Raw genomic sequence first — 21,298 nt, 5'->3', positions numbered from 1 at the left:
TCATGATTTGGTATTAATGTATTGGCGGCTTATCATCGGCATGGGGTGTCATCCTTCGTCGAACAGCTACCCCATGGTATTGCATGTTCATAGCCTTCCACGAGTCTAATACAAAAACTGACATCGTCATCACTCTTGCCTCCGTACCATGCTTGCTTTGATGACTATGCCCTGTGAAGTAGCTCTCACACCACGCTTTGCTTCCAATCCTCGAGCTACCACGGATGACTGAGTTGGTAGCTTGTTGCTCGAGAGTCAATAAAGCCCTGTTTGCCTATCCGAGTGCTCCCCGTGGTTGATTTCGGGCACAGGGAAGGGCAGTGATGAATATCCTATCGGGGTCGAATAGTACGTTCATGTGGATCGTTAATATTGGCTGCGATATCTTCTAATGATAGTAAGAATCCCTCAATCAGAGAACGCATCATGGTAATATATATCGCTCGTTCCTCCCACTGGATGACCACTTAAACGAAGTACTACCCCGTTTGTTTATACTTCGTCCTCAACTCGTCGATCTCGCGTTGGAACTTTTCCATATCGTCGAGGATGTTACTCGAATCGCTTCTTCCCTCGCCCTCCTTCCCACCAGCCATATTTTCATCGAGACCTAGCTTCTTCTCACTCTCTTCCATTGGCGAGTATAAAGCATATTCGTTCCCACCTTTCTCGTCTGCAGGCGCGTATTCCCTTCTCAATGAGCTTTCGCTGGCTACGCTCGTCCGTCTGTGCTCTGTGCTTGTACGGCGGTACTCCGTGCTCGTCCGTCGGCTTTCTGTGGGAGACGAAGAGGATACTTGAGGCCTTTGCTGATCAAGGCTCGAGCGATTTGATCGACGTCTTGGTGGAGGCGGAGGTGGCGGCATGTTACTTCCTGTGCTCTCTCCAGATACGTTTCGCTGGGTATTGCGATTGGACGATATAGATGAGGCGCGGTGCACACTCGGCGCTGGCGACGAAGGTTGGGACTCTAGAGTGCTCCGGCGGGATGAAGGGGGTTCTGGCACAGATCTCGGCGTTCGACCCGAACTTGAACGCTGTGGCAGTTCGGTGCTAGAAGAATTCGCGCTTGAGCTGCCTAGGTTCGCGAGTCGTGCGCCGTGTCGTGAAGGTGGAGGACGTGGTGGTGACTTTGCTGCAAACGGGTCGACGTTACTTGGAACTGGGCTTTGTATGGGGTCAACCGAGTGCTGAGATGATATCGTAAGATTTGAACTGCTCCGCGATCTATTGCCTGTTGTCGTCGTCGTTTTGAGCTGACTCTGCCTACGGGCCAATGGCACGGGCGGAGGTGCCTTCTTTTGTCTATTTGTACTTTCTGGAGGCGGCGAAGGCTGGTCTTGTGCTGGTGGGGTTGGTTGGGGTTGTAGCGAGGTGGTATCTTGCGTGCTGATATGGGATGACTGCGGCGGAGCAATAGGAGTCGGAGGGAGCGGCTTGTTTGTATCCGAGCTGTCTGTACGTCTAACAGCCGGCGGTGGTGTTGGCTCTGTCGCTGCAAAGCTCTCAAAGGACACTGTCTGTGGCTGTCTCTGCGTAACAAGCTTTCCGTGTCGATGCTTGGGAGCAGGTGGGGGCTTCTTCTTGCCCTTCTTCACCTCGGAGACTAGCCCCATGCTTTCGTCCTCTTCCGAATCGGCCATATCGACCGAGGTACGCGGTGAATCAGCGTGGGATTCTTGTATGGGCTCGAATAGCGATTGTCGTGAGACCGAGGAGGTATCCGTGCTACTACTGGTCTCGAATTGCGCGCCTGCGACCGGTTGTGATGCGCTCGTAGACTGCTGAGGCGGGCCGGATGGTCGCGGAGTAGCCTTTCCGGTCAGGAGTAGATTTTTGAAGCTCTCTACATCCAAGGAAGCTCTGCTGTTGCCTAGCATCGGTCTTCCCGTGTTCGTCCGCTCCTCCTCGCTCTCCTTGTCTTGGGGTTCTAACGAGGCCAGTGTTCTCGAGAATGGATTCGCTGGTACGTTACCTGGCGATTGCATCGCCAGCGGCTCGCCGAAGGTTGGTCTCGGGTTTGTGGACGCGTCCGCTATTGCCATGGCGTCTTTCCCGACAACTTGGGCATTGGCTTCACCCGCGGTGACAGAGTTGTTGACAAAGCCGGCGGGTGTTACGGGAGGCGGTGGGCTTGCAGGCCGACCTTGGCTCGATCGCCGGGCCATAAGCTCGTTCAAGGTCGCATCTGAGTCGTCAAAGATGGGCGGTGGAATCGTGGTAGTGGGCGAGAGAATGCGGACAGACTTCTTGGTCTTGCCAGTCGAGGGCGGGGCGGCATCTTCGAGCACTGTAAGACAATTACTCCTTGAATGCCAGCAGACGCAGAAAGGCAAGGCGAGGGAATACCATGGTCGCTGTCCTCCCTGCGCGCTTCAAGCACACTGCTATCCGTGTTGATGAAGGATGTCTGCGGGACGGGCGCGGGCTGACGGGGAGCTTGAGAAAGGCGGAACGGGTTTCCGGACGACATGGTGGATGCTAAAAACAATGCATTATTCTATGTACATGGAAGGGGCGCGAGTGAAGCGGTGAGATGGTGCCGCGCAAGAAATGCTGTTGCTGATAGTCGGCTCTGCGACTGGATCATCGCCGACATGCAGGTGCTGGCGATCCGGCGCGGGACAGCGAACAGCCCCCACCATCGTCCTTCGTACACCATGACGGCCCAATGAATCTCTGCTATCCATCTGGCACAATTTCGCCAACGAATTCTGTGGCCCTGTGTGTTCTAGAGCTCACGCTTCAATGCTCGCTTTCTGCTACAGGATTTGAACACTTCTTTACACTGTTTAGTAAACGCGTGGGCATCTTGCAGCGGCCTACCGCGGTTATCTATCTAAGGGTCTATCTCCACGGTACGCTAATCGACATACACATGCCACCCGGCCTGGCAGTCAAACCACTTGCGCGCCAAGTTCCCTCCACTCTCTGTCGGTTGGCTGAAGGCAACTCGAGCTTTCTCAATGTGCAGCCCATAGATGAAGTCGGATCGTGCGAGATCCAGCAGCCTAGTCGCGATGCCTTTCTTTCTATGTTGATTGGACGTCCATATACGCGATATGCCCAAGGCAACCGGGTCCGAATCGGTGCTGATAGAAATAGAAGAGCTATGGGGCGCGACAGCATCTCCGTGCTCCTGTTCGGGCGAACTGGTGGGGTCCAGCACCTTATAGGCTTCCCAGATTCGCTCTGCCAAACATGCTCCTACGCATTTATTCCCTCGAATGTATAAATATATCTTGAATCGATCGACGAGTGCCACGTTGGCTGGGTTCTTCGCCGAGGGCCGTGGTTTCGATACAGGCGTAGTCCGTTCTGTTGCGTCTGCCTGGGCTGTCCGACTCGTCTGTCCCCAAAGCTCGTCGTCTGATATGGGAACAGCAGCAAGCTCTGTATTCACAATCTTCAACACATCACTCGCCCGGTTGCGCAGCGCCTGTGCATCCTTGCGTCCAACCACGGCGATGAAGCTCCCATCACCACTCCATATCTGGTTTTTCCTAAAGCGCTCCACGACTGGCTTGGTGAAGTCGACACCCCCAAGGTTCATCGCATGAAACTTCTTGTGTAGCGCTGCGTCCTCAGCATTCGACGGTATGTACTGCATTCCACATGTCTTGCATGTTTTGCGCGTCTCTGAAGCCAGGTCTAATTGCATCTGTACCATCTGCTTCTTTCTTGGTGCTGGCTTCGGTGGGCTTTGCGCATTGTGACTTCGTTCTGTAAGGGGTTCTTTGGCGGGCGTGTTCGGCTTGAGTTGCTTCTTGAATATGGAGAAGACTGGTCGCCGTCTTTGAACGGGTGGAGGAGAGCTGCGCGGTGCTGGCGATGATGGTGGACTAGACCGAGGCGGTTCGTCTGAAAAGACTGCGGGCGAGTCTTTGGGGCTGGACGGAGGGGCAGTAGAGCTTTCGCGTTCGCATTCGAGAGATGGGATGACAATCGTGGGGGCAGTATCCAAAGAAGTCAAGGTCGTCGTTTCGGTACTTTCGATTGTGGTCTCGACGCGTCTTCGTTTGGTAGGCGGTTCTTCATCGTAGAGTTGGCGCTTCGTGTTTCGCGAATAGGTTCTGACAACCTTTCTGGAACTATGTTAGACATGCGACATATCTTGGATTGGATCGGCTTACTTTGCTCCGAAGGATGACATTATGGCGCTGTTGGCAAGCGTCGTGGGAACTGGGAGTGCTGGACTGACCACGCGACAGACGCGTTTTAGCGCGCTGCGCTAGCGCCAGCCCGCCTGCACGACGTCACGCCTCGTCCTCTCACATGTCACCTGGACAGTCCCCAACATGGTGTTCAAGGACAAATACGGTCATCAAGTCTTTCCGCGTCTTTCAAACACGGCGATATGCTTGCATCGTTCTTGACTCATCGAAAGGGCGAGTGCCGCTAGTTCAGGCAACCGGTCTATATCCCAGCAGGGAAGGTGCGTTTGCTTCGTGCTGACTGGCCTTATCATGGTCACTCAAGGGCATCTATGAGTCAACAGCCGTGAGGCAATCAGGCACTAAAAGTATGCAAACATCCAACTTTGCCGAGTAAACCATCTCCATTCCAATCTCCTGTATGCTGTATTCGCAAATCTCGTCGGTGAACTTCATCTCCAACATGGCGGAGCAAGCGGTACCAATGCAAACGGGCGCATCAGTTCCATCGCCCATAGTAACTACCAAGCGTCTAATAATCCGTCCAATGTGTCTCCAAGATGCCCCGTCGACGTCTCTGCACGCCAATGACCCCCTGATCGCCAAGTACATGCGAGGAACTTTTCCCAGTCCATACACACAGTCTAGCGCCGAGACATGGATCAACACGAACCTCGCACTCCCATATCAACACCATTTCGTCATCTGTGAGATATCAGCGCCAGAACTCGCAATAGGAGGTATTGGTTTGAAACTAGGCTCGGACGTGTACGCACATGCGGCAGAAGTTGGGTTCTGGGTTGGAAAGACGTTTTGGGGAAAAGGTTATATCACGGAGGCACTGGAAGCCTTCACAACTTGGAGTTTTGAGAGTTACGAGAACAATGGCCAACGGTTGAGCAAACTCTACGCTGGGGTGTTCTCTGGCAACGGGGCGAGCATGCGGTGCTTTGAAAAGAATGGGTACGTACTCGAAGGTGTACTGAGGGACAATGTTTACAAGAATGGTGAGATGAAGGATGAGCACATGTTCGGTATGAGAAAGGCAGACTGGGAGAGAAGATTGCGTGAGGATGTCAGCAAGTAGTGGAGTGAGGCTGGCAGCACCTGCGGTGGATCAGAGTTTGGTAATCTTTGGAAGTTGATCATAGTAGTGGCCAAGACAGGATGAGAAGGCTTAAGGAGGAAGTCTAGTTTTCGATTCAAAAGCTTAAGTGCGCTTGAGGTAACTCAAGGACCTGGTTGGGCTACATATGCTTGGAGTTGCATGAGCAGTATCTCAACCGGCATATTGTGTCTTGCTCTCTTCATCACGACACATTTCTCATCAGCGTACTTGCTGCCTTTTATCAGTTCTTGCGCCTTGTCCTCTCCCAGTAGATCCGCCAAACTGTAGACTGCAACCTTTCTACCTCGCCATGTGGTGGTATGAAACTCAAGCTCCGGGAACATCAGGCGAGGTTGCAGACATGCGATGACAGGACCAGTATACCAGTGTGGTGAAAAGTGAGTGACTTCTGGGGTAGCATGTGGATCCAGCTTCGCCTCAAAGCTCTTGGTAAAGTAGGCTGACCACTTTTCCAGCTCAGCCATGTTCAGATCTGCCAGCTTTTGCATATCATCCCCACGGTTATGAAGCGATCGGAATATGAGGACAGAAGAAACGTCTTCAACGCTCTCAATGTCTTCAGTCCGGGGACTCGCGACTGGAATCAATCGGCCTCTAAAACCAAAGTTCCAGCTGAGCTTACTCCCTACTGCCTTGCGCATCATGTCCAGTATGAAGTCTGGCATGTCCTCCCTCCAAACCATCTTCTTCAAGCCCAGTCCGCCAAACTTTTCGGCCATGCGGGAGTTTAGAGCTTTTTCCCAGGCTTTCTTCTTGCCCAACTGTACAGTAACCCGACGAGTCCCAAGGAAGCGGTGTGGGGGTCCGAGGTGCTTCTTGTCCGTCGTGAGCGAGACTGGCAGAAGCCACGGGTCTTTAGTCGTTGGATGCGGGCGTGCGTGGAGAGAGGTCAGGAAAGCGCTGGGAAGGGAGATCATTGTTGCGCGACATTGACGGACTGGCGAAGCCAACGCATGGGCTGAAAAATTAGTGTTACATTGCCATTGAGGGACAGCCATATGCATACCGAATGGATTCTCCCATAGTTTCTTCTGGAAAGGCGTCAATTCAGCAAAATTCGGTCGCTCTTTCGTCTGTTCATATCGAGACCTTTCTTCCAAGGCTACCGGGTCGAGTAATGGCGAAAGCGGAAGTTCCTTGGCTGTCTCGTCTTTGCGGAGGCGGAACGTTTGGTGGGCATCTTCGCACGTAGGACCAAGGTCACTGCCTTTCAGAAGACGACCGGGAACATGAGCGGAGGATTGGCGGCATTGAGCCCGCGCCGGGAGTCTAGTGGGGCTCAAGCATGACGTCGGGCGACAGATCCATCTGCCTGGCATCAGGCGGGACAGTGAGCGACTGCGTGGTTAGTGCGGGTTGAGGGTGTTGCGCAGGAAGATCCAGAGGGTCGCATCGGACCCCCGGCTTGGCGCGCCGGAGCTGGGTTCACGCGGGGAGGCAGGAGCTCCCCGACATCACCATCATGGCTTCTCTATTACGGCGGGCTACAAGGCCATCAACACTACAAAGCTTCACCAGATATGGCACGCGGACGATATCAAGCCAATTCGGCTTCCAGCCGCAATCGAGTCCACAGCAGCAGGACCAACAGACACCGCGCGCCATCTCGCTGCCGATACCCTACGTGACGGAGACTACTGTGAGTTCAGTAGCGTTACTATTCAAGAGCTAGCTGACTTTATAGGGTGGAGGCTGGAAAACTTCCGACATCTTCTCGCGTCTCCTGCAAGAGCGCATCATCTGCCTGAACGGCGAGGTTGACGACTACATGTCCGCCAACGCTGTCGCCCAGCTCCTCTTCCTCGAAGCCGACAACCCCGAGAAGCCCATATCCATGTACATCAACTCCCCCGGGGGTAGCGTGAGCGCCGGTCTTGCCATCTACGACACCATGAACTACATCCGCTGCCCGGTCAGCACGATATGCATGGGCATTGCAGCCTCCATGGGATCATTATTGCTTGCAGGTGGCGCCGAGGGTCAGCGATACATATTACCACATGCGCGAGTCATGATACACCAGCCGAGTGGTGGGTACCGTGGCAAGGCAAGCGATATTGCGGACCATGCCAAAGAGATTCTTAGGATACGGGACAAGCTGAACAAGATATACCAGTCGCACGTTACGAAGAAGAGGACGTTGGAGGAGATTGAGAAGTACATGGAGCGCGACTACTTTATGGATGCGCAAGAGGCGGTAGACTTTGGTATCGTAGACAAGATACTGGAAAAGAGAGAGGCGCCGGCCAAGGAGGAAGAGAAGAAATAGGAACGCCAAGTACCGAATAGTACAAGTAAGATCATGACCAATTATCATCTAAGTGTGCCTGCTATCGATACTGCGCCTGTGTAGTAGCTTCATGCCATCTTTGGGGCCAAGGTTTGTGTCTTCTACATACCGTTTTTGCTTATTATAGATCGCCAAAACCTGAACAGCTCTATCACACAATCTTCCAATACATTCGCATGTGCTGCACTCGAAGTCTCGTTAATATGGCATGTACCAGTGTTGAAGGAGCTTCAAGTGGTACAGCGAGCTACGCCTCACCCCTGCCTAACCGCTGCCAGGTACGTTTCGGTTACGTTTGCGGCCTTTCGACACAACTCTGTTTTGTTTCTGCAACGAAAATCTGTATTCGACATGAGCACTCGTTGTGTTGATAAGCGCGCGCATCCTCGATACGTAACTGAGACGGTCCTGATCCTGCCGAAGCGCTGTTCGTTACCCATGATCCTGCTTAGGCGACACAGTGACAACTTTTAAACTCCAAGGGAAGATGTATTCAGAATATCAGTCAGAGAAAATCGCACGAAACGTCTTTACAGCTCACCATGTCAGCACCCATGTTTACTTTCAATACCTCATCGCTCCGATCGCCGTCACCAGCGTCAGCAAGTAAGCCAGCTGTGGGTGCAAGCCGTGTGCCCATAGATAGAAGAACTGACGATAGTCAAATGCTGGAGTAAGTATGTTGTATCTGACTATTGCTACTGCTAATGTTCCGTAGATTTGACAGCCCTATGCTGAAAGTGCGCGTTGGGTCAGGCCTCAATACGGCATCATTCTTCGTGCATCCGACACTCATCACATCCAGATCCGACTTCTTCAAGCATGCCACTAGTCAGGACTCGAAAGAAAACGAAGAAACTACAGTTGCACTACCAGAAGATAATCCCGTCACTTTTCGTCGATACCTCAACCTTATATACGCACACCAGCTAGCCACCAAAAGGGATATGCAATGGCTGATATTTTGCCGCCTCTACGTACTAGCGGAGAAACTACAAGACGTCACATCAAAGAACCAGATCATCGACGGGATGTGCGTCTTCTTCAACGAGAATATCTGCCCCGCCGTGAAACACATGGTTCATTTTATTCTTCCGGCTGTAGCGACTGCGAAGCTGTATGACGGCACCACACATGCAAGCAAGGCCCGAAAACTCCTTGTGGACCTGTACACAGACTTCGGCTCCGAAATCTGGCTTCGAAACGATGAATTAATCCCTTTGCCCGAGGAGTTCATTCATGAACTCGCTGTTCGCTTGTTTGAAAAGCGCGGTCCTGTGTTCTCTGATTTCCGGAATAGCTGTCCATCGTACAAATATCATGACGTCCGCGGATCTCCCCCGGAAGTGACCCCAACTGGAACAGGAGAAGTTGAGCCAGTCTTGGCAGACGAGCGGAGCGATGCGGCGCAAGCTCTTACGGTCACGAAAAAGGAGCCTGATGAAGACGTGTGTGAGCCCAAAGATATCAAGGAAGAAACGAAGCGTGAAAGCTCTGATGTTGCAGCTGATTAAGTTGCAACAAACCCATCCTGCCAGAATGTTGCGGCCACTACGGCTAAGCCCGTGTTTGGAGGCCCACTAAGAGTGAGATGAGAGCTCAGGAGAAGGGAGAAGAGATTTCGTTCAGGAAGGCAAATACCACGCAGATATATATGTTACATTGTGTTTGGAAGGATTGCCGCTAATTCTGATGACTTTTTTTTTTCAACGACATGGTGGCGTAGAGATGTTCATGTCTTGCGCCTGTAAGGTAGCCTTGTTCCTGTTCAAGCGCTTTGAACACACTCAGCCAAGCCACTCCAGCTGTCGGCGACCCAAGGCGCAAGTACAACTGCCCTCTGAGCATCTCCCACATCGCCAGTGCCACCCATCGCGCCTGCCAACCCAACAGCACCAAGCGTACCATTCGGCGGCGCGTTGCGCATCGCAGTTTCCTTTGCAAGCGTACTGGCGAATGCATTACCTCCAGCAGCGTCGGCGAGCTCTGTCCAGCCAGTATGTTTCCAGGGGGCAAGCATGACACTGCGACGAGCTTCATCTAACTCTTGCTCCTCACCACCTAGACTGACTGAGATGGCTTCGATAACCTTTTCCACGCGTGCCAACTGTTCGTCGCCGAGCTCCTTGTTCGTACGCAGTCGGTCCAGATCGTCTTTGATGGCTTCCATGGTTTCCAAGTCATCGTCCAGTACCGTCATGGCGCCAATGAGGGTCAGCAAGCCAACATGGCCTTCGTGCTTCTCAATGGCGGTAAAGAGCTGGTCGCGAGCCACTTGCTTCTCGTTCTCTCCGCCCTTAGCCCAAAGTACTTCTGCGAGGATGCAGATGATGTCTGGGTTGGCCCCAGTTGCCTCGAGCGATGTTCGGAAATACGGTATCGCGGCGTCGAAGGAGCCACTAAAGTAGTGTGCTAGACCAGCTGTGAGACGAGCTGATAGCTTGGTCTTCGAAATTTGGTCCCCGGATAATGCGGACTGTTTGGCATCGCTGTCCAATTCAGATAGCAAATCAAGTGCAGTCTCAGCTTCTTCCACGGCCGACTGGTAGGACTCGGTAGCGAGGAGGTAGCGGGCCAGATCTGTCTTGGCTTGTGCGACACGAGCTAGGGACGCCAGCGACTCTGACTTCTCATATTCTTGCTCGACTGTCTCGTTCACAGCTTGCAAAGCTGCTACAGCAGCGTCGTAGTTACCAATACGCTCTAAGAACAAGGCTGCCAGGTGCTTGTGCGGGATGTCGTAAGGTGCTTGTATGTTGAGCTGTTGGAGCGCGAACAGAGGTTGTATGAGGTTCGTGATGTTGCTGGATGACGAAGGCGAAGACACAAGGAAGTCGAAAGCCGAGACGGCGTACTGACGTTTGGTTAACAGTAGTGACGATTCTGATAGTTCGAATGCGTGAGTGAAGTGAGAGAGCGCCTCGTTGGAATCTCCGGTGAGCAATGCGATGATGCCTTCGCCGACCCATGCTAATGAGTAGTCGGGGTCTTGCGATTGCGCCCTTGAGAAGGCAGTGTGCGCGAGTTCGTGATCATTTTGCAACAGGTAAAGCGCTCCTAGGTTCGTCCAGGTGTGCACACTTCGTTCGTTGAGATGTAGGGAACGAACAAAGGCATGCTGAGCGACCTTGGGACTCAGTGTAGTCGTAATGACACCAAGCGAGTTCCAGAACTCCGAATTACCGGCTTCTAGTTCGATAGCACGCTTGAAGCACTTCATGGCTGCTCGAAGGTAGGTCGTGAGTTTCGATCCCTCAACGCCTTCCTGTTCCAAGCAAACGTGTGCTCTGTACTCTGTCCAGCCTAAGTTGTACCACGCTACGGCCTGAGCGTGTATGTCGTGCGCGCAACTGGAAACTGCTCGTTTTTGTGCAAGTATTGAGGCTTTAAGCACCTTGGTAAGAGTATCGTCTTTATCTGCGGAAAGTGCAGCCAGCATATCCTGTCCAAGCCCATCGATATCCTTGTGTTCATCAAAATCGATGTTCATATCCGACTTGCTGCGCAGCACCTTCTCGATCAGCTCCACTGGAAACTGCTTGAGTTTATCTTGGACCCAAGTGAACAAACTGCAGGCATCGCCAACAGCTTTCCAGAGGTTGAAAGCATCCGGCTTGTACTCAGTGATCGACATCGCAACTTCGATACCGCGGGTCGCGCTATCGGCAGCCTCGCCGAAGAAACCGGTCTCAATACAATGCCAGCCCCTCTCTACGAGAGTCTGCAGAAGTGCTATCGAGACACCAAACTCTTTCGGCCGAGACGCTAGTACAGCTTCGTAACCTGCAAGAGCTTCATTGAATTCACTCAGCTCGCGGTTGACATTGGCGAGCATGTACTTGGTGAACCACCCCTCTTGATCAGACCTCTTCAGAACAACGCCATCTGTCGGATTTTCTGCATAGTTGAACGCGCGTGATGCTGAGTTATATCGGCCAGAGTTGTGGTAGCTCTCTCCGAGACCGACGTAGGAATAGTAGTCATCCGGACTAATGCGTAGTGCGGATAAGAAGGACACAATACTCTTTTGATACTCTTGCTTGTTCATCTGGACGACACCAAGTGCAGAGAAAGGCCAGCTGACGCCTTTTCGTTTCGATCCTGGTGTCTGACGGGCTTTTCCGGAGTCTACAACTCGCTGGGACACGACCTCGACAATGTCCCACTCGCCTTGGTTGGCGAAAAGACGAGCAAGGCGCTCAGCTGCGACGACCTCAGAGGGCGATAGCTCGAAGGCTTTTTGGAAGCACTGCCGTGCTCGTCTGCGGTCCTTGTTGTAATCTTCGTAGAAGATGCCAAGCAGAGTATACGCGGGCGCATAGTTGGGGTTTGCTTTGATCGCTGCGAGCAGCTTCGCATACGTTCCTTGGCGGTCCTTCCTCGCTTGCTTTGACGGATCGAGCTCCCATATACATACACCTATTCTATAAAGTGTCTGTGCGCGGAGCTCGCGGCCACGTTGCTTGGAGGCATCGAGCTGCGGGTAATCGAGGTATTCCTGGAGCCTTTCCAAGCCGGTCTTGTAGTCACCGGCAAGTGCTTGACACCAGGCTGATTCTGCACCTATGCGACCATTTGAGGGATCTTGCTTCAGTGCTTTCTCAAGGAATTGGAAGGCTTGCTCATATTCCTCTTCTTCTTCTAGAACCAACCCGATGCCGATGAGAGCAGAAGTGAACTGTGGCTTGCGTTTCAAGATGGATTCGAAGATACCCTTGGCTTCCAGATGATTCCTCGGGGCCTGGTAGTAGACTAAAGCAGTAGCAAGCGTACTACTCAAAGCGTCGCGAGTTCTCTGAAGTGACAAGTCGGTCTTCTTAGCCTCCGCAGCAGCATATTTCAAGCCTTTCCTTGTGCTCTCGACCGCGCTCTCGTATTCCTCCAAGGACAGGTAGTAGTCTCCGAGTAAGCAATGTGCAAGTGGCGATCTTCCAGCCTCGGTAATTCCTTCAGTCATCAACACCAGACAGTCCTCCTGTGAGACTGGAACATCTTGAGTAAGTGCTACCCCACCCTCGCTCAGGTCAGGTCCTTCTCTTGAGTCGCCTTCCTCCACAAGCGGGTATCTCGATATACCGCTACTCAACCAGCCTGTGATGACTTTTGATAGGCCCTCGTTGGGAAATAGCTCAACGAACTGCCGCAATGTCGATATGTCGAGGTCCAGCAGGTCGTGCGCACTGTCCGCGTGTGACGCCATGACAGCAATCCGAATTCTGGAACCCAGCCAATGCAATGCAGAACGCCGATAGATGCTATAAAGAACGGCAGTCAAATCACCCGAGTCGTCTGAGGGGATTTATCGTGAAGAGTAGCAGCAAGTGAGTTGCAAAGTGGTTGACGTTGATGTTCGTGTTTTGGTAAGGCTGAGGTCCAGGATCGACGCTAGCATGCCGTGCGTCATTGCCTGCTCTTTCGATGCTGCGAGCCCCACACCAAAGCTCCAATTCACTCCTCATGGCACGTTCATAACACCAGTAACGCCGTACGGACGGCTACCCCCCAAACTATCGCTACCCAAATCAACGACATGTCTACGAAAACTGCGCTGAAGGCTGCGAAGGCGGCGATTGGCGCAAAGGATTGGGAGGAAGCGAAGAACCAAGCGACAGCAGTGCTGGAGAAGGAGCCCCAAAATTACTTCGCCTACTTGTTCCTCGGACGCGCCAACGACGGCCTAAGCAGATTCGACGAAGCGGCGAAAGCCTACTATGACGCGACCAAGCTCAAGCCTGAAGACCCACAGGCATGGCTCGGGCTAAGGGGCATGTACGAAGGTCTCAAGGGCGCCAAAGTTGATGAGAACATTGACGTCGGACTGGAACTAGCGCAGATATACATGAATTTGTATGTTTTGTCTATACAGGTGGAGAGGCAACAATGCTAACAAGAACAGGGACGACGCGCACAAGTCCCAATCCGCCATCGATAAGCTCGTAGATCACGCCCGCGCCCATGGCACCAAGACTCAATATGCACGCGCACTCAGTACCCAGCTGCCGTCCTCTCCCGTATACTCTTACCTCGAAGGTCGTCTGCCAGACCCGTCAAAAACGTACACGCGCATCGCCGAGATCCACGAGACACAGGAGGCTTCCACAATCAAGCGGCTCATAGAAGAGAGACGACTTCGCATCGGCGCGACACTGGAGGGTACCACAGCCTCTGTTAAGAACGAGATATACGCTACTAGCCCGCTAGAAGGGATATACGAGGAGATCATCAACTGGACGGGCGATGACGAGCTGAGACGGGATTACGAGGAGAAGCTGCTGGCTAGAGCGTACGATACCTTGATGGTGCTGCCATCGGGAGAAAAGGCGGAGAAGAGGGAGAAAGTCATGAAGCTGGCCCATGACATGGTTGTGATCAAGCACCCGAACCTCCTGGCTTGGACGATCGAATTGGAATGGCGGAGTGGTATGGAGGTCGAGGCATACTAGACGATTTCACGACATTCTGCATAGCAAGGCGTTTGGCTGTTCGATGACCGTTTTGGGGGGGGGATTTGGCACATGAATGGGACCGAGTTCGGACCCCCTTCTGAAATATACGAACGTTTGCATTATGATAATCTTTGCGCAAAAATGTTTCCAGACGCCAAACGCCACCCATGCTACACTTGCTCTCTACGCGTTCGCCGCGCCTACGACCCTCTTTCTCTCCTCTACACTGTAAAGACTTTCGCCTTGTTTGAGCGCATGAATGAGCATCGGCACACTGCTCGCCTTGAAGTCTGGTGCTTCACGCACTTTGTCGAGATCGTCAGCGAACTCAGCCGCGATTTTGCGCAGATAGAGGGCGCCGAAATCGTCTTGCGCCTGTTGACTAGCCTTTGACGCTGCCTGCTTTGGTGGCGGAGAAGCTGGTACATCCGTCATAGCGACATCTTCATCTGGCTGAGCCTCTGGAGCACTGCCTGTCTTGGACTTCTTCTTCTTCTTCTCTTTCTTAGCGGGTGCTGGTGCTGGTGCTGGCGCTGGCGAAACATCCTTTTTCGAGTCAGATCAGATCAGACCTGTTCAACGCGACACTCATACCTTTGTTTCTTCTTCTACCGCGGCCACCTTTTGACTCTTTACACTTGAGACATCGCTGTCACTTTCGCTCGATGATGAGACTGTCCAGTTGTTAGCGTATACCTCGTGAACTGTTCAACAGCGCTCCTTGTACCCTCAGTTCTCGTCCTCCTCTTCTTCGACCGCTTCTTCTTTTCGATACCGCTTGCTCCTCTTTGCGGCGCCATTTCGTCGTGTTTGGTAGAGTAGGAAAAAGTTCGAGACGTGAATGTTGGTTATCGATAAGGCACGTGCGCCGCTAATTCAAGGGTCTGCACGCTTACTAGTCCTCGTCTCTCTCGGCTCATAGCATCACGGCAGGAACCAGAATACGTCGAAGAAGGAGGCCTGTCCATCGTGTATCTGATTTTCAAAGACTGATGATGTCGATGCTACGCTTGCCACGCCGCGAGATGCGATTACTTCTATCTGAACTAACCCGGGAACCCTATCATCCTTCAGCCTCTTCTACAAGATGCTCTCTATCGTAGCAAGCTCTTCCATGGCATTCTTTACGCTCGTCTTGATTGCGTCGCCAACTGGCAAGTACGGTCGCCTTGGGTTAAGCTTCCCCTCGGCGCCCTCGATGCCAGCAGCTTTCGCACTGTATTGACTAACAACATGCTTCGTGGGAGCGATTCCAGCCTTGATCGGGCTCTCCGCGAGCGCCGCCTTCCGGTGAAGCTCCAAGGCTTCTTGAGTCTTCCCAGTAGTATACCACTCGTAGACCTTTGAGCAGACCTTCGGGAAAACGTTGCTGAATGCCGACACGCACCCTGCACTTCCGACCGCAAGGCCAGCAACCAACCAATCCGCTTGGCCCGCATACGTAGAGAAGGTATCGCTTGGCAGCTCAGCACATAGCCTGGTTATCTTCGCGACGCTGCCACACGTCAACTTTACGCCGACAATCTTGCCAGGGTTCCGTTTTGCGAGCGCGGCGATCGTGACAGAATCAAGGTCCACCCCGTTGCAGATACCCGGGAAGTTGTAGATGACGATAGGCAACTCGGATTTCTGCGCAACCTCATCGTAGAAAGCCATGACAACTTCTTTAGAAGCTGCTGGCCCATAGTAAGCCGCTGGTAGCAAAAGTCCATAATTGGCTCCAGCCTCAATTGCGTCGCTAATGTTCTCCATGACTTGAGGTACAGAGAAGCCTGAGACGCCCACCATCAGAGGGTAGTCGGGGCCGACGGCCTCACGAGCACATTGCATCAACGCTCTCTTCTCATCGCGAGTGAGGAGAAATGCCTCAGCGTTAGAGCCAAGAATGACTAAACCAGTAAGACCCGATTTGGAGAGGTATTGGAAATACTGTTTCTGTGCGGCGAGATCCAAGGTTGCCGTGTCGCTTTCGGGAGTGTAGAAGGTTACTGCGGGGCACCATACGCCCGGAGCTGGAGGAGGAGCCATAGCGACTGTAATTGTTGATAATAGCTTCCGGGGAGGGTATGCTTTCTGGGTCGACCTTGGTGATTAAAGCGGGGAGGCGGGGTGCAGGTGGGGTAGTAAATCCGACAATGGAAACCTGCGAGCGTTTCTGTAATCAATACTTATTTCAATGTTCAGCAGCACATAGGTAGTAATATATGAGATCTGAGTTGAGAGGATACGAGGTGGCCATGCACCATCGGAGTCATGCCATGGGCCTTCAATAGCCGCTGCGCGGAACGTTCCGACTATCCCGATACTCGCATTTGTTGAGCCTCATCTTCTGCCAAATCTCCACTCTTCCAATAACGGCCTTCAGATAGCGACCTTTCTCGTGAAGACCACCGAATACGTTTGGAGATGTACCACTGTAGGAACGCCTTGGGAGTGGCCGGTCCACCCATCACCTCCCCTTCCTAGGTTGGCCCCACTGCTTTCAGTGGTAGACTGGGCCGCTGCTGCCAATCGGAGACCTATGAAACAACAGCATGTTTCTCGGCTCGATCACCGTCATGAATACAGCCATCTTCGATAACGATGAGAAGAAATTTCTGTCGGCATATTCGACTATTCAGGGCAGCATTACGACCGATCTTTTTGCTCTACTTGACTCAACCCTAGCATAGGCAGATCCTAGTGTCCAGGCTGATTGCATATGTCTATTCCAATGAAAGAACCTCTTCTCAAGCGGGCAAGATGTCGTCTCCGAAAAGTCATTAACGTCCCCCGCCCCCGCGAAACCCATATCAGCAGAAAAGGACTCATGCGACACGATCAACAAGCTCCTGACTTGGCGAGTGCAACGACAGTCACGATTACCAAACCTAAGAACAGGCTCCAGAAAATACTCATGGCCGTATCGAAGAAGCACAGAGGACGATTACACGACGAACTCGCACAAAGGCTTCATCAGGATATTCACAACGCCCGAAGCATCGACATATCACGTACTATGGATGTTCCTACCCCTGTTCTCGTACCTACACAAGGGCAGAGTTCATCGTTCTTATTGATGCCTGCAGAGATTCGAAACGAAGTCTATCAGTATCTCCTGCCGGATGTTACCAACCTGCGAGACGTTACCGGTCTTCTTAGCGCTTGCAAGCAGATCCGTCAAGAGTTTTCCAGCATGATAGTCGCCGAGAGCCAGATGGTCATGAACGGCGCAGTACAGAAGAGCATCGATATGGTTCAAGTCGCCTTTTCCACTACTGAGATAGATACGGTTATCGACACGCCCCAGATTCAGACGCACTCCCACCTTCACAACGTGAAAGTCCGTCTCGGAATGCGCGATACACGCTCGCTACCTGCCGACGCAAATGCACCACGCATATACTTCGACGACGTCTTCGCCTCGTTCCGCGAATTACTGAGCCTACATCTACCCTACGTTACCGTCAATGTTCCTGCCACGATCGCCAAAGACGCCAGCATAGCCGATCCTGAACTTCGACATCGCCTGCTAGACGCATGCATCTTTACCTTCAGGGGATTGGAAGAGACTCCAGGGGTCACATTGAATGTGCAGCACGTTATATTCAAGATTCAGACTCACAATTGGGATACCGCGGCTCTTATACATGAACCTGTTGTAGTGTTTGTAAGACGGATCAACGAACAGAAAGAGATCAAGTTTGATCTGCTTTGGAAGGACCCAAGGACGGAGAGCCAGCAAGACTCCACAGATATGGCAATGATGGCACAGTTGAAGGATATCGTGAGGAAGAGTCGAGCAGCTACTTTAAGTGAGCATTAGTTGCCGGTACAGAGCTGCATACTACTGGCAAGCAACGTTGGAGATGCGAACCTGTGGCTGATAACTCCTAATCGCTAGGATATTTCTGAGTGCCTGGGTGAAGGGAAGCGACGCATATTCCGTAATAATTACAAACAAATTGTTTTACCTTGGGTCGCCTAATGATATCCCCACAACAAGTACGAAACTGGTCTGGGCTCCTTCGACATGTGGATTAAAGAGTTTTTCTCGTTGCCATCTGACCAAGTCTAAACGTATGGGTTCCAAGGCTGTCCCTTCGCATGAGTATAATTTTATTCTTTGCCGCCAAAACCCCATCACCTACCACTGCTCCTCCTGCCCGCTTAGACTCTGAAACAAGGGAACATATCGACATGAGTAACGCGTCTAGCAAAACCGCGCGAGGAGACTCCAACTCGATGACCAATGGGTACAGCAAGTCAGCTCCTACCCAGGACAGCACCAACCGCTTCCTCCAGCTGCCAGGCGAGATACGCAACACGATCTACGAATACGCACTCACTGCCAACCATCACGAGCTCTTCTATCGCGATTCGATAGACTTCGACTCAATACCCCAGGCAGTGACCGAAGAGGTCAACAGTATAGACGATATCTGGCACGCAACACCCCAACAGTGTGTAGATGCGTATTATGAGCAGGAGTCCGCGCAGGGCACCAAGCTGTGTTCTACCGCGGAATCTACGTCCGAGTTCAACCAGCTCAAGTACGTGTGCAAGCAGCTCTACAAGGAAACCAAACACTTGTCACTGTCATACAACGATATCGTATTCGCCCAAGACAACGTGTGCGCTCAAAACGCCACTCATCAGTTCATCCGCTTCGTGCGCCAGTGCGACAAGTCTTGGACTTCTAAAGTCAAAACTGTGGAAATTCGACCATCCGTTCGCTCCAAAGATGAACGAGTGGATGTCGGAGGCCTCATCGTGAAAGGGCACTTCGATAAGTTGCGCATTACATTAGCCGACCCCTGCTATAAGCTAAATCTCCTGGCCGACTACTGCATCGAAAATCCCAGGGTGCATGTCCGATTCCGTTTATTGACATTTGGACCATTGTGTCTTATGTATCACGAGGCAGCGCTTTTTCAACGTCGACTTCCCTCAGTCTTCTATGGAAATGGGACTTGCGTACCTTTTGGCAACCATCTGCGTGTTATCAACGACCATTGCAAGACTTTAGCTGTTCGGCTGAGCCAATGTCGCAATTTTCGGTTGTTCTTTACCAAAGAGGAAGCGTTTGATGAGCAAAGACTTAGGAAGTGTATGGTAGAACATAAGTTCTTTCGCAAACACATCTTACCGCTACATGATGGAGGATTGGAGGAATGCATCGAGGGTGTGAGGAGTATCTTTCTTGAGGGGGTGTGATTACAGGTAGTCCCGGAGAGGGCGAACGCGATGTATTAGTAACAGAAGGATATCTGCGCTTAGCACAAGGTCATCTGATCGCTCAAATACGATTCCTTCATTCAACGATCACCAAACTACATCCTTAGATCTTAATACCCTCTAAAATTGGCTTCGCCTCCTCGCTCTGCCACCACCCATCCTTACCACCAGGGAAGCTGAACCGATCCATACTCTCGGGCTTCATCTCAACCGAGTAGCCAGGATCCATAGGAGTAACATAGTAACCGTTCTCAATCCTGGACGGGTGGAAAAAGTGCTCATGCAGATGGTCAACGTACTCCAACACCGACTTCTTCCCTGACACGACAACGTAGTCGATGGTGGAGAGATGTTGAGTGTACTCTGGCAGACCGACACCACCCGAGTGCGGTACGATGGGGATGTTGAACTTGGCGGCCATGAGGAGCACGGCAATGACTTCGTTGACACCGCCGAGGCGGCAGGCGTCGATTTGGCAAATGTCGATGGCGCCTGAGGCGAGGAATTGCTTGAACATGACGCGGTTTTGGCACATTTCTCCTGTTGCGACGCCAATGTTGTATGGCTTTAGGGCTTCGCGAATTGCTTTATGGCCGAGGACTGTTGAGGTCAGTATGCGTTTCTCTATAGCATAGAAGGAAAGGGGTACGTACCGTCATCAGGGCTGGTGGGCTCCTCGATGAACCATGGCTTGAACTCCTTCAATGCCTTCATGTACTCAATCGCCTCAGGTACACTCCAGACTTGGTTCGCATCGACCATGAGCACATTACCCTTGTCGAAACCAATGATCTCTCGTGCGATGCTTAGACGCTGCTTATCTTGCGCAATATCGCTGCCGACCTTGAGCTTGAAGTGCTTGTAGCCCTTTGATAGTGTCTCCTTTAGAAGACCACGCATCTTGTCTTCTCCGTAGCCGAGCCATCCTGCAGACGTAGTGTAAGCGGGGACGGCACGGCTGTCAAGGGCTTCTTGAAGTCGCTCTTTCTTGCCAGCTTCGGCTTTGGTCAAGATCTCCAGTGCCTCCTCGGGGGTGATGGCATCGGTGATGTAGCGGAAATCGATCAAGTCGACTATTTGCTGGGGTGTCATGTCTGCAACGATGCGCCATACAGGTTGGCCGAGCGACTTGGCCCAGAGATCCCAGATGGCGTTTACAACAGCACCGAGAGCGAGATGGATGACTCCCTTCTCGGGGCCAATCCACCGGAGTTGAGAGTCATTTACCAGGTGACGCCATGTCTTTCCCCAGTTGGCGACCAGTGAGTCGAGTGTGTGGCCCTTGATGCGGTCCGCGAGATAAGCGATGGCGGTGCATACGATCTCGTTACCGCGGCCAATTGTGAAGGTCTGTAAATCGTAAGCAATCAAGAAACGAATGGATTTAGCGTTACGTGTTCACAAGTTGGCCGGTTCAGGGGTACCCATGAGTTGGGGGAAGAGATGCGGTGATTATGCGGAGTCTCCATAATAGCTCATCTCCTCTACTCATGGCCAGCAGCAATTGCGATTAGACTTACCATACCATGACCCTTGAATTCGGAGTCTGTGTGTAGAATACAGTAAGCTGAAGAGTAGTCACCCGCTGCGTTCATAGCATCGGAACCAGTCTTGTCTAGGGATGTCTATTGCAGATACGTCAGTTTGCTCGTTCTCTGTTGTATAGCTTGAATGACTAGGGAGCATACCGGAAACCGCACATCCCTCGTCTCCGCACCTGTGATTGTGATAGCCATTGTGATGTTTTCGTTGTGTTGCTACCGATGTTCGGAATGATCGGAATACCCCGCAAAGCTACCAGAAGTTGAGATTCTTTTCAAGCAAAACTTGAACACCAGGAAAGATGAAGATGAATGAAGAGGTCAAGGTGAAATGGTTGAGCGAGATACTTATTTCGTCTGGAGGCAGGATCTAGACGGTCTATTTAACTGGCAAGGCATCCGGCGCAACACTCCACGCATCTCCACGCCAAATAGTGCCAACCGCCCGCGCCATTGTGAATTCCACCCCACTTGCCCCTCATCATTCGTGGAAGATCTCGGCGCGCCACTTTCTGGGGCTG

General features: G+C 52.2%; 12 protein-coding genes across 12 annotated transcripts; 5 read left to right on the top strand and 7 right to left on the bottom strand.

The window, feature by feature from the left end:
- Positions 1 to 479: 479 nt before the first annotated feature.
- J4E93_000516 (uncharacterized protein) lies at positions 480 to 2,473 on the bottom strand (the record flags this gene model as incomplete). Its single annotated transcript, XM_049338476.1, has 3 exons — positions 480 to 883; positions 1,316 to 2,290; positions 2,350 to 2,473. 3 exons carry the CDS (start codon positions 2,471 to 2,473, stop codon positions 480 to 482), a joined length of 1,503 nt encoding a protein of 500 aa, XP_049204361.1.
- A 390-nt stretch (positions 2,474 to 2,863) lies between these two features.
- J4E93_000515 (uncharacterized protein) lies at positions 2,864 to 4,153 on the bottom strand (the record flags this gene model as incomplete). Its single annotated transcript, XM_049338475.1, has 2 exons — positions 2,864 to 4,085; positions 4,134 to 4,153. 2 exons carry the CDS (start codon positions 4,151 to 4,153, stop codon positions 2,864 to 2,866), a joined length of 1,242 nt encoding a protein of 413 aa, XP_049204360.1.
- A 422-nt stretch (positions 4,154 to 4,575) lies between these two features.
- J4E93_000514 (uncharacterized protein) lies at positions 4,576 to 5,241 on the top strand (the record flags this gene model as incomplete). Its single annotated transcript, XM_049338474.1, has 1 exon — positions 4,576 to 5,241. The coding sequence occupies one exon, from the start codon at positions 4,576 to 4,578 to the stop codon at positions 5,239 to 5,241; it is 666 nt and encodes a 221-aa protein (XP_049204359.1).
- Positions 5,242 to 5,384: 143 nt separating this feature from the next.
- On the bottom strand, positions 5,385 to 6,200 carry J4E93_000513 (uncharacterized protein; the record flags this gene model as incomplete). Its single annotated transcript, XM_049338473.1, has 1 exon — positions 5,385 to 6,200. The coding sequence occupies one exon, from the start codon at positions 6,198 to 6,200 to the stop codon at positions 5,385 to 5,387; it is 816 nt and encodes a 271-aa protein (XP_049204358.1).
- Positions 6,201 to 6,745: 545 nt separating this feature from the next.
- Positions 6,746 to 7,552, top strand: J4E93_000512 (uncharacterized protein; the record flags this gene model as incomplete). Its single annotated transcript, XM_049338472.1, has 2 exons — positions 6,746 to 6,922; positions 6,968 to 7,552. 2 exons carry the CDS (start codon positions 6,746 to 6,748, stop codon positions 7,550 to 7,552), a joined length of 762 nt encoding a protein of 253 aa, XP_049204357.1.
- A 686-nt stretch (positions 7,553 to 8,238) lies between these two features.
- J4E93_000511 (uncharacterized protein) lies at positions 8,239 to 9,087 on the top strand (the record flags this gene model as incomplete). The annotated part of the gene is made up of 2 exons (XM_049338471.1): positions 8,239 to 8,246; positions 8,292 to 9,087. The coding sequence occupies 2 exons, from the start codon at positions 8,239 to 8,241 to the stop codon at positions 9,085 to 9,087; spliced, it is 804 nt and encodes a 267-aa protein (XP_049204356.1).
- Positions 9,088 to 9,341: 254 nt separating this feature from the next.
- Positions 9,342 to 12,773, bottom strand: J4E93_000510 (uncharacterized protein; the record flags this gene model as incomplete). Its single annotated transcript, XM_049338470.1, has 1 exon — positions 9,342 to 12,773. The coding sequence occupies one exon, from the start codon at positions 12,771 to 12,773 to the stop codon at positions 9,342 to 9,344; it is 3,432 nt and encodes a 1,143-aa protein (XP_049204355.1).
- Positions 12,774 to 13,103: 330 nt separating this feature from the next.
- J4E93_000509 (uncharacterized protein) lies at positions 13,104 to 14,016 on the top strand (the record flags this gene model as incomplete). The annotated part of the gene is made up of 2 exons (XM_049338469.1): positions 13,104 to 13,420; positions 13,470 to 14,016. 2 exons carry the CDS (start codon positions 13,104 to 13,106, stop codon positions 14,014 to 14,016), a joined length of 864 nt encoding a protein of 287 aa, XP_049204354.1.
- A 186-nt stretch (positions 14,017 to 14,202) lies between these two features.
- J4E93_000508 (uncharacterized protein) lies at positions 14,203 to 14,819 on the bottom strand (the record flags this gene model as incomplete). Its single annotated transcript, XM_049338468.1, has 3 exons — positions 14,203 to 14,565; positions 14,614 to 14,693; positions 14,747 to 14,819. 3 exons carry the CDS (start codon positions 14,817 to 14,819, stop codon positions 14,203 to 14,205), a joined length of 516 nt encoding a protein of 171 aa, XP_049204353.1.
- A 280-nt stretch (positions 14,820 to 15,099) lies between these two features.
- J4E93_000507 (uncharacterized protein) lies at positions 15,100 to 16,047 on the bottom strand (the record flags this gene model as incomplete). The annotated part of the gene is made up of 1 exon (XM_049338467.1): positions 15,100 to 16,047. One exon carries the CDS (start codon positions 16,045 to 16,047, stop codon positions 15,100 to 15,102), a length of 948 nt encoding a protein of 315 aa, XP_049204352.1.
- An 868-nt stretch (positions 16,048 to 16,915) lies between these two features.
- On the top strand, positions 16,916 to 17,824 carry J4E93_000506 (uncharacterized protein; the record flags this gene model as incomplete). The annotated part of the gene is made up of 1 exon (XM_049338466.1): positions 16,916 to 17,824. One exon carries the CDS (start codon positions 16,916 to 16,918, stop codon positions 17,822 to 17,824), a length of 909 nt encoding a protein of 302 aa, XP_049204351.1.
- A 1,515-nt stretch (positions 17,825 to 19,339) lies between these two features.
- Positions 19,340 to 20,972, bottom strand: LGD1 (L-galactonate dehydratase; the record flags this gene model as incomplete). Its single annotated transcript, XM_049338465.1, has 4 exons — positions 19,340 to 19,836; positions 19,890 to 20,586; positions 20,757 to 20,861; positions 20,925 to 20,972. 4 exons carry the CDS (start codon positions 20,970 to 20,972, stop codon positions 19,340 to 19,342), a joined length of 1,347 nt encoding a protein of 448 aa, XP_049204350.1.
- Between the last annotated feature and the right edge of the window lie 326 nt (positions 20,973 to 21,298).

Source organism: Alternaria ventricosa (assembly GCF_023758065.1).
Source record: "Alternaria ventricosa strain BMP 2768 chromosome Unknown scaffold_1, whole genome shotgun sequence".
Taxonomy (NCBI): domain Eukaryota; kingdom Fungi; phylum Ascomycota; class Dothideomycetes; order Pleosporales; family Pleosporaceae; genus Alternaria; species Alternaria ventricosa.
The sequence above is the reverse complement of the archived record's forward strand: the minus strand, read 5'-3'. Positions and strand labels throughout refer to the sequence as shown.